This window comes from Cariama cristata, unplaced genomic scaffold, assembly GCF_000690535.1.
Source record: "Cariama cristata isolate BGI_N322 unplaced genomic scaffold, ASM69053v1 scaffold3707, whole genome shotgun sequence".
In the NCBI taxonomy this organism is placed as follows: Eukaryota; Metazoa; Chordata; class Aves; order Cariamiformes; family Cariamidae; genus Cariama; species Cariama cristata.
The window spans coordinates 6,110-17,292 of NW_009625897.1; the positions used below are offsets into that span (position 1 = coordinate 6,110).

General features: G+C 42.4%; 1 protein-coding gene across 1 annotated transcript in view; it reads left to right on the top strand.

Annotated features, from left to right (window-relative positions):
• LOC104164442 (cAMP-specific 3',5'-cyclic phosphodiesterase 7B-like) overlaps positions 1-8,424 on the top strand; it is a 9,872-nt gene extending 1,448 nt beyond the window's left edge. Inside the window, exons 4-7 of the mRNA XM_009703772.1 lie at positions 857-1,001; positions 2,982-3,078; positions 7,046-7,126; positions 7,669-8,424. Coding sequence (XP_009702074.1) covers positions 857-1,001; positions 2,982-3,078; positions 7,046-7,126; positions 7,669-7,883 — 538 coding nt within the window. The 3' untranslated portion in view covers positions 7,884-8,424. The remainder of the gene's footprint in view (positions 1-856; positions 1,002-2,981; positions 3,079-7,045; positions 7,127-7,668) is intronic.
• The last annotated feature ends 2,759 nt before the right edge of the window (positions 8,425-11,183 follow it).

Sequence of the window (11,183 nt, forward strand, 5' to 3'; positions counted from 1 at the left end):
ATGGACCTTTTCAGATCCATTGTTGGCATTTTTCATTTTACGTAGCACCAACCGAATATGGAAAGATTCAGTGATTAAAAGGCATGAAATAGAGAGACAAATGAAGGAGTTGGTCAGGTAGCATTGAGACTGCTCAGGACTTCCACGCTTGACTGAGGACATGTGGTTCAGTCTTCACCATCTTTTGGGGTGAAGCAAAAAAAAAAAAAAAAAAGCAGCAACATGAGCGCCTGGGCCAAGTTGATGCTAACTTTTTACTTGCTGATTTTGTGCAGTGTTACTCCCACCAAGGAATGGAGATTGAGCCAATGAACAACCTGCAATACTAAATTTTAATCACAGGTCACCTTGCCAAGAATATAAACAAGTCACCTGGAAGCAAATAAGCCCTGTATCACTCCAGAAATCCTTTGCATCAGACCAACAACTTCAGTTGTACTTTAAAGGACTTCAGTCCAGTCCTTCACAACTTCAGCTGCGACTTCAAAGCTGCAGTATTCACCACCCAGCTCTGAGCAGCTGAAGTAAGACGTGAGCATTTTTCTAGATGCATCATGCTGCTGTTCTGTTGGTTTTTTGGTTTTTTTTTTCTACTTCCCTAGCACTTTTCAGAAGCTTTCAGAACCACGTTTGCCAACGGGCATTTTTCTTCTACGTTATTTATTCCTCCTGATCCCATGTAGGCAGCTAGAACAGTTGTACCCTGCAAACCCCAGCAGAGTCTGACCAAACAGGTCAGACTGGATCCATAAAGAAAGAGGAAGCTTTATGCTAGCTATGATCTGTAGCAGGTTGTTTTGAGCTATTAATGTTCAGTGGTTCCATGATCGAAGGAGCTTGTTTTCCTTAATTGCAGACAGGACATCGAGCAGCAGTTGGGCTCCCTGATCTTGGCAACAGACATCAACAGGCAGAACGAGTTTTTGATCCGTCTGAAATCTCACCTTGACAATCAGGATTTGAGGCTGGAGGATGCACAAGACAGACATTTTATGCTTCAGGTAACTTTAAAAAATATTTTTCAACTATTTTTTGTTACTCATTTTTCAAGTCCCAATATTTCCTAGTGTATGTTAGAATTGCATACCATAGTGTGTCTGGACGTCAGCATCTCCTTACCTATCACCATAAACACTTTCCTTCTGCTGCCTGGCATGTCAGGCAAGCATAAAGTGCCTCCAGTATTTCCTTATGTAATTTCCTTGAGTTAAAAAGCTACAAATGCCACAGATACAGGAGAGTGTCAAATGCTGAGAAACAAAGATAAGCTATTAATGATTTTATTTCCAGACTGCTGCTTCTCTTGCCAGGTAATGCTTCGATTATAGTCTCTCTTCTGGCAAACATCACTTCTAGCCCCCTTGCCAGTGTTCTTTCCAAGGCAGCCTGACATCAGGTGCCCAAGCCCCGTTCCTGTGATGGATGTACGGGAACTGCCTCTGCAGAGACAGCTGTTACCATGGCAGTAGGTGCTTCTCTAGTAGATCTGCCCAGCTGATGAAGAAAGGATGCTTTATTTAAAGATCAAATAGATTCAGACTGGTTCTTCCAGCTAAGCTGCACTCATTAACAGGCTCTTCAGAATAAACCTCCACCTCTTAAAGCATTATTGTGATTAAAGTAGCTGCACATACATGCTTCTCTGGAGAAATGACATTCATTTCACTCTTAAATACATAAAAGAGTTTAAGTAATCATTATCATTTAAAACACAAACATCTACATGTTATCACTTTGTCGAGGTTACAGGAAAGGTGACAGTTGTTGCAAGGAAAGAAGTGCTGATCTGTTAATTCTTCCCCTTCAGCAGCGTGGGAAATGTAGTAATCTGCTTGCCTGTCCTCCATCAAACACAGTCTTCTGTCAGATTCTTGCATGGACCGTGCAGGGCAGGATGATGGGCTTATCGTATTTCTGGACAGATTGGGCAAGAAAGTTGTGCAAATGCCAAAGGCAGAAGGATTACAGATCTCAACTATGGCAAAACGTTTCTTAGGCGCTTTCTTGAAGATAGGCGCTAAGGCACAAACATGGTGAGATTTACTTATCTGGTGGATTAGTTGTGGAAGAAGAAAAGGGAAAAAAAAAAAAACTAGATATCTCGATTGTTTGGGATAAGTTAAAGAATGTTTGAAAGGTCCTTGTAATAGACAGTAACATTAAGGCTAATCAATTTAATCCAGAGAGAAAAGTGACTTGGAGACTTCCCTCCTCCAGTTCACAGGTCTGAATTTATACAGGAAATATTTCTTCTGTTTTCCTCCCGGGTGCCAGAACGATTTCTGACCTCTGTCAGGCTAACTGACTGTGTTCAGTCTGTGAAGAAATGAGGCACATGACATCTTGTTCCAAGGCAGTAAGACAGACAGACTATTACATGGTTTACTTTTCTGAAGCAGTTACTTGATTTTAAAAACCTCCTGTACTCATTCCCCTGCAAAGCACTTAAAAGTACTAGTTAACTAAGTGAAGCCAAGCCAAGGGCAGTGCGGAGAGCCCTGTGCTTAGCTTTGTAAACAAAAATACGCAGACATTAAGATGAAGTGTAATTGAAGTGAGATGCAAGGTCACTCACTGAGACCGCAGAGAAATGATGCCCAAATACACCAGCTTGGCTCTTCCCTTCCTTGTCATCAGCCGTGGATGCTGAGCCAGGCAGTCAGCAGGAGCCAGCCCGAGGCTTTTGTTGGCTTATTCCTTGCAAGGAATATCCAAAACACTTTGCAGCCTTGGAATTTGGCCCTCCTCTTGTTCTGACTATGGTAAAGCGGAGGGCTGAATGAAAGTTTTGTTTGCGGCTTAAATAAATGCTCTTTCCTCAAAAGGCATATTTGGGTGAGGCTGTGTCTTTAAAAGGAGATCTTAACCCTTCCCAACATCGCTGGTGCCGCTTGGGAGTTTCATGACCGCAGATTGACTGCTGAAGCACTGCTAGACAATAACTTCTTTTCTCACCGCTACTTTTTCTTCTTTGCTTTCAGATCGCACTCAAGTGCGCTGACATCTGCAACCCTTGCCGGCTCTGGGATCTGAGCAAACAGTGGAGCGAACGGGTCTGCGAAGAGTTTTACCGGCAAGGTCAGTCCCTTCACGCGCGGCGGTCCCCTTTCACCTCGGCTTTCCGGGCTTTTTGTGTGGCGAGAGGGAGGTAGCATTCAGCATACCCCTACCCAATTTGCCTTGAAATGCCCCTCAAGAACGAGCCGATGAAGAGATGCTGCTCTGCCTCATGTGCGAAGCGGGAAGGGGTAGAAGAGCGGCAAGTATTGCTTTGCCCTCACTGCTCCTGTAGCAGCGTCCAGGCGGGAGGGAGGGCTCTGCTGTGTCTCAGCACTTGAATTTGGCTGGAGAGCCCACGGCTGGATTCTTCTCCAAGAACCCTCCCGTCGCCGTTTGTGTTTCGGAGCTGGAACGGTGCCAGGGCTACACCGCACCAAGGGCCTACTGCCGTCCGCTGTGTTTTATCTTGCTTTTCACGCTCCCGCTACAACTCCGATGGGAGCCTTACCCTCGCTGGTTCCCAAATATGACACATTCTTCTGCCTACAAATGCAGAGAAAGGGTTCAAACGCAGTTCCCAGCGCGCTGTTGAAAGGGCCAAAGCAGGCAAAGCCAAAGCTCGGCTAGGACCTATTGCAAATGTTTTCAAACCCCTGCAGAGAGCACAGGCAGGCAGGGTTTTTTTTGAAACGCAGTAATTACACCATTTGGCTCTATCTGCATAGGCAAGGTCACGCTGTGCTACAACAGGGGGTGCAGCAGAGTTTAATCACTGCTAAATTCTTTGTTCAGAGCATCGTGAGGGCTGAAGGCAAGTGGTACAAACACTGGAAGAGCAGGCAGTGAAGTTCGCAATTCATTTAACAGTCTGCACTACAAAATTAAGCCACATCTGAGCTGGTAGCTGGTACATTTAGTCCATAACAAGGACAAATAGGTCAGCAAGTTAATTTTCAGCCAGTGTCCGTTTAAGCTGGTGAAATGTCTGTGACTTTGATGCTTTTGAAGCAACTTGCCAGATGCAGGTTTATTTAGTCAGATGTATAGTCAAGGCGTAACCAGTATCCAGCTCACGAGGACAGGGCCCCCCGGTTGTGCGATACCTCACCTTTAGTGTACTGAGGGACCATGCTGAGAATGACAGCGTGCTCAGCTCTTACAAATGTAAGCTTTTCCCCCCCAAGACTCAAGATTTATTAATGTAACATCTAAAAGAGATGCCTGAAAGGGGACCCTGGGGCATATGAGACCAGTTAGAAGCGTAACAGAGAGAAAAAGAGCATTTCATGTGGGAGAATGTACAGAAACTGTGGTCTGACTTTCACTGGTGGCTGTATAATCCTGGTGATACAAACCCCAGTATTACATAGCATGTATTTAGATACCATTATCACTTTAAAATGTTATTGTAGACCTCACTGCCCCCTTCTGCACACTGCTGAGGCTTGAAGGACTTTTTTGTCACTAACTTTAACATTTGAAGACCATAGCTCTCATGTTTTGATTTTTTAACTATAGATCAGGCAGATAACACCACAATTAGTGCCTTGTTGAATCTTCCTTCTGGGACGCATACAAAGTTTGCACTTTTTTTTCTATCAAGCAGTTCCTAGCACGAACCTTTCCTAGGAAAACACTTTAACTTGTTGTCAGGTGTTCTAAAAGTCAATTAGGAACACAGGGTAAGTAATGCAACTTGATTTGTTTATGTAAAACTGGAAGTAGCAAGAAACAAGTTTCCAGAAAACGGCTAATGTTTAAGCAGCATTAGTGACCGGTTTCCCTGGTGAGGTTTTAAAATTGCTTGAAAGGTTTTCCCCAGCATGAAAGTCCTCAGCAACTAATTCGTGCAGTTACTTTTATAGCAGCTTGAAACATAATAAAATTTACCATCATTTAAGTTCTTATCATGCAAAGGAAAAATCTTATTTTTGTCAATTAAATGATTGTCAAAGACAAGAAGATGTTGATACACTTTGAGACAGACAGGTCATCCGTTTTGAACCCAGAATACCTATGGAGGGGACATCACTGGAGTTAGACACAGGGTTTTTTCAGTCAAAAAATTTTGGAGGGGGTAGAGGAGAAGATGACAGTTGAACTGCACGTTTGGAAACATGACAAACTCTTATTCTGCCTCACTTCTGCTGAATTGTTCCTTTTGATTGTTTGTCAAGCTAAAAATGTTTCCCTGATATCTTCTAAATATCTAACTAAAACTGAAAGTATTCCCCTCATATTTAAGAAGAAATTGCATGCTGCAGGGATAAGAAAGGCAAGGCTTAAAAATGCACATGATATTTTATGTAGGGCTATAGAACCTGAGTAGCACAATAGCATTTAAATCTATTAGTGGGGAGAACAGAGCTTTTAGACAAAAACAGTGGATTTAAAGCAAAATGTTTCTTTATGGGTTGAATATAGTGTTTTGTCCGATCTAGCAGGTCCATCTTACTTATGGGGAAGTTTTGCGTAACCAGCTCTCAGTACATCCTTATTAATAAATCAAATGGATGAAATATTGTCTGAGGGCAAGTGGCACATCTTAGCACACACACAGTTAGCCTCCCTTCCCTCCCCTCCTGTAGACAGGAAAGGTCCTGTACCTCGTGCAGTAACCAAGACTGTGCCCTGGCAGTGTCTCAGAGGAGGCTAACAGTCACAAAGGATGAATGTGTTGCACTCGGACAGACTGGTTTTAACAACAAAAAAAATTATTAAAAAAAAAAATAATCAAACCCCAAAACTCAACTTGTTTACAGCAATCTTTGCATGGAGTAGTTGCTTGCATCTCTCCAGCAGGACAAGTGATTGTTGTCTGGGTGGCAATGGGCGAATGAGACTCCCTGAGCTGTTTTTCTGCTGAATTCTTAAATCCAGCAGGCCCGTGGTCCTCTGTGACCACTCCAGCATACGCATATTATTGCTATTGATTACCTTCAACTACATAAAAAAAAAAAATCTCCTGTCTTAGCTATATACACAAGACTGTATTGCGTGACCGTTTCTGCATCTGCAGGATGACTGTTTATAAGCATCTTCTTGATGCCAAATTTGGTCAATTCTGCAGCAGGAGGAGTTGGAGGTGGCATCTGAAGTGAGCAGATCCCCCAGCCAGGCTGTTCTTCAACAATTTGAGGCAGACCCCAGGGCCAGCCACAGCAGGAGCTGCCTGCAGGAATCTTCAGGGCAGCCCCAGATGTGCACCTAGAGACCTCCAGCTCCGTTTAGTCAAGTACTCTGCTATAAAGGTGGCTCAGAGTTCAGTCAACCACTTTGTTTTCGTGTCTGTCTGCTGGCTCGAGTCAGTCCTGTGCAGATGTGTCTCTGGGGGCTTCCTGGACCACCCAGGGAATTCGTGATCAAAGTTCAGTGCAGCAGCACAGGCACAGCCCTGATACCCAGCTACACCACAACAATAAGGCAAACTTTTAATTTCATCCTTTTTCCACCTTTATAACTTGAACTCCATAACTCTTGACACATGAACACGTTGCCCAAGCCCGTGCTCTGGCCCTTATTGGTTTGTTGGTGCCAGCACAGCTGCGGACTGCCGGGCTCCATCACGCTGCCCTTTAACAGCAGTTTCCACAAGTACGCAATAGCAACTCACACTGCGGTGCTAATGGAGATGCGTTTCTTCTAAAATTTATATTCTACAATTTTTCTAGTAGGAAGACATTTGGACAGGGAGTAAATGAACTAGAATGTCTGAAAAATCTTTCATATGAGAGAATCTATTTTAAAAATTAAGGTCTTCAGAACACTTAAGTGCTCAGATTTAAGGTTCAGTCAAAAATCATCTTTCCTTAGAGAGATTTTTTTCTTTGTATGGATACTCAGTTTCTCTGGTCCCTAAAAAGCCAAAAAAAAATTAGATATTTAGACATTGACATGGTCATCCTTGGTGGAAGATTCCAGCTGCTCAAATCTCCACAGTTGCAGTCACTGTAAGAGTCTGGCATAGTTATGGAGAAGAGATAAAAGTGGCAGAAAATAATTTTCTCTTCTTTTTTGTGTTTGTTTTTTTTTTTTTTTTTTGCAGGTGACCTGGAACAAAAATTTGAACTGGAAATAAGCCCCCTTTGTAATCAGCAGAAGGATACAATACCAAGCATACAGATCGGTAAGTATTAGTTTCATTTTCTTCTCTCTGTGTTTATCTCAGTATGGCAGAAGCTCAGAGAAACTCCCCCCCAGTCTAGTTGTTTTAACAATAAGAACTGCAGGTACCGTAAGAGTCACAATTCACGTTCTAAATAAAAATGTTCAAAAAGAAACCTGTCCAAGCCAAATACTCAATAGAAAGACAAAGGAGTCATTGCATAGGGAAAAAAAGGGCCATTCCAATATCTGTGGAGAAAAACTGCATTCAACATGTGATTAAACACTGGTTACTTTCTACTTGGAAATCTCCTCAGAGGAGGATGCTGTCTCTCACAGATTTTACTGTTACACATACAGATCGAGCCACATCTTGTCACGTGTGCTGGTCAAAAGCTGTGCGTTTCGAAAGAAACTGATGGCTGCTTGAGGGTTTATTGTTATTTCTTGCCAGGGTTTTTGCCACTTACTTCCATTGCCGTGTCCTCTCGAGGCAGTCTGTGGGGCAATGCGCTCGTGGAATGAATTTGTTCCTCACCTGGTGTCCTTTGTGTGTTTCCCCAGGGTTCATGACATACATCGTAGAGCCACTCTTTGAGAGGTGGGCCCAATTTACGGGCGATACCCCCCTATCTGAAAATATGCTAAACCATCTCAGGAGGAACAAGGCCAAGTGGAGGAGTTTGCTCCACAAGCAACACAGCAGTAGTAGGAGCAGTGACCACTCAGGTCAAGTGACTGGCAGCCAAGAACAGACTTTAAATAAAGAGACTCCTTAGTGGCAGCTTTGCACTTTTCCTTCTGGCACTGCGATCTCCGTCTTGATCACAGCAGCAAACAAAATCCTGGGGAGCTAGGAGCCTGTTGTCAAGACCGTGGAAAGGGAAGAAACGGCAAAGCAGAAGCTGTAAGGGCCCTCACGAACAAGCCCGCGGTTCTGCTGGGTTCCTTTCTGGATCTCCTTCACGTTCCTCTCCCCTCTCTTCATTCTGGTCATGCCTGATGCCATTCATCACTTCTGATCATGAACTGCCTGAATGCGGAGTCCCAGTCAGCGGTACTGAAGCCGGGCTGGTTACAGCGGCCGTGGAGCAGGGAGGATCACTGAGAGAACGGGGGAGATAGGGGCACTCTTGGTTATATATTCATGTACCACGAGTCATACTGTGACATATGTATATAGGCCCAGAGCGCCATATGCTTTCCAGGGTGGCAGCTGGGCTGCGCATTAAACCACCAGCATCTTCAGCATCCAGAGGACACTGGCTGAGTGAGACAACACTCGCAGAGGGCAGAGAGAGTCTGGTTATTTTAGTAATTCAAACAAAAATCCTTTTTAACTTTTGTATTCTGTGCACTAAACAACAGATCTATAAACCTGGGACTGAAGTTACTCTCCGTATACACAACTCCAGTGTAACAAGGCTCATTTTGGTAATCATTTTTACGCCACTTTGGATAAAAGACGGGCATCTTCTCATTGCAAGGAACCGTATTCCCTCGCAACCAAAAGGGAAGGTGTTGTACAGTCTAAACCTTTGAAACACAAACAGATCTATCTTTTGAGTACTGTTTCAAGTAACATGTTTATAATCATATGTGTACATTTTCTGTAAATACAAAGCGCTACTGATTCCCATGCCAAAATACTGGAGTACTGTGGGATTGCTACCTGTAAAAACATTGGCACTGTGAACAGAATACTGTTAGTTTTAATACAAGAGAAAGCATTTGTAAATATGGTATAGAGTTTATTAATATACACCATTGTTTGTGGATAAAAGCCTTAACTTTTAGCATCCTTCATCTTCTGATAGCTGCCAAAATCATATGATCACAAGGTATGATTCTGAACTGCCTTTCCGCTGTCCAAGGTGTATCAGAGGTCATTAAGGAATGAAGTCTGGCAGGATAATTTCTTGAAAACTTCAAACACATTCCATATGGGTCCGTGTTGTTAATCCATGGCACCTTGCACATTCGGTCTAGGCAAATGCTTCACAGAGCCTGAAGTTTTAAGTTCAAAAAAAAAAACCCCAAAACCCACAGCAACACCACATAATTTGTCGGTTCAGCCTGATTACCTTTTATTCAAGAGTGTGAATTTTTATTAAATAGCTTAGTAATCTACAAAGCATGACATCCTAATAGTTCTGGAGTCCAGTTGTTTTCTTGAGAGATGTTGCAGTGTAGCTGATTTTTTCCATACATTCCCTTCTTAGATAGCCAGCATCAAAATGCATTTGTCTTTTTCTTTTCATTAAAAAGATACTTCAGCTGACTTTTAGATCAGTCTCACTCAAGGATGGAAAAAAATGTGTCGTAGTCAGACTATTAAGAAAAATCCTCTTAACTATCATAGTAGCTGAGGAATTTTTTTATGGTCTCATGTTTGTGAAAGATACATGGCCTTATCTATGCCATAAAGAACTTCAGTTCAGACAGTCTGAATAAAACTTTACTTAAGCTTCCATCATTTCAATGAGATTGTATTCTCGGACACTACTGCATTGCACCAAAGCGATTGTCCCCTTGTCCTCTGCCCCCTGAAAAATTAATTGCATTCAGGTGAAGTTTAGTGGTGTTGTAAACCCCCCAGTGCATCAAATCTGTATAGCTGTTTTCCAGAAGAACTAGGGAATACGGTCATATAAACATGTTTGACCGTGAATACCTTGGAGAGGCCAATAAAGAGCGAGCTATTTAAGTTGGTGCTTGAGAAAGATAATATTTAGTCATAAAAGTGCAAAGGGAGATATAATAGAATTTTTCTCAAATACTGGGAATATTGATTAGACAAAGTGTTCATGCTCATAAGGTGACTAATACGTTTAAAGGAAAATAAAAAGCGTAAGTTTCAGTAAAGGATGTTTTTCTATACTAATTCATTGGACATATATCTTCAAAGAGACTAAAACCCAGTGAAGTGGGAAGGTGGAAATCACTGTGAGAACACAAGGCATCTTTAGAATGATGTTTTTCATCTCTGCTACTGTTTTGTAAGCTATAAGCAGTAGAAAACATTCTTCCTTCATCTTCTAACTGGGACTCACATATTAGAAGTACCATAACAAGCAAAAAGAGAGACTTGTAGTAGAATAAAATTATTTCTAACTACAGGACATAAATGTCTTTTTAACCACCTGATGGTGGGGGCGGAAGCATCACCACTTTGCAGCTTTTTAGGTGTATTTTTCCTTCTCCTGACAGATTTAGGACAATTATTAGGACATTACACGAGCAGTGTAATGTGCTCCTTAGAAGCACTTAAGTACATACAAAAGGATATAATTTCCCTTGTTTTGTCTTTTTACTAAGAAATGGAAGCCATTTTCCATCTAGTTCAAAGAATTTTTTAAAATGTTCTGTAGTTAAACACACACGGTGTCTAGCAGCATAAAAAGCTCTTGACAGATACATTGTTGAGCTGTTTCTGAGGAGCTTCCAGAAAATAGGTCCACCAGGAAAGCTTAGGTACAAATCAAGTTCTGTTATAGCTACAATAAAACCAAGACCTTTTCTGTAATTAGAGCCTACGGGGTCTGTTACAACTCTGCTCTCGCCAAGTTAAAACTTCCCAACTTTAAAAAGCTGCTCTTAAAATTAACAGGTTGTGGGGTTTTTTGGTGCGCTGAACATACTTGCTAGATTTCAGTCACCTTGTCTAATGAAACAATGCTTGAAATAGGTTCAGGGCGGCTCCAGAAATGCTTCTGTACTTGTGAGCTAAACCCATTACACAAGTTTGGGTCTGGGCCAGTTTGCCTCAGGTGCTCTAGACAAAAGTGTGCTGAAAAGTTTGGCTCTGGCAGCAGATGCCTGGCCACCGGATTCCCTGGGGTCTGTGATGCAAAATGCTACCGCTTGATTTCTCGCCGAAGAAGCCAAACCGTACCCAATACAGCCAGTCCAACAGCACCGGTGCTCAGTACATGCAGCTGTGATCATACATATTTGGTATTATCTGGTTCAGAGGACATTTCTGTACTGGGATTTCTCCCCAGGATGCCAACAGAATGCTAATGCACAGAATGGAAAAACATCTATGCAGATAATACAGATTTTTGTCTTGTCAGCCC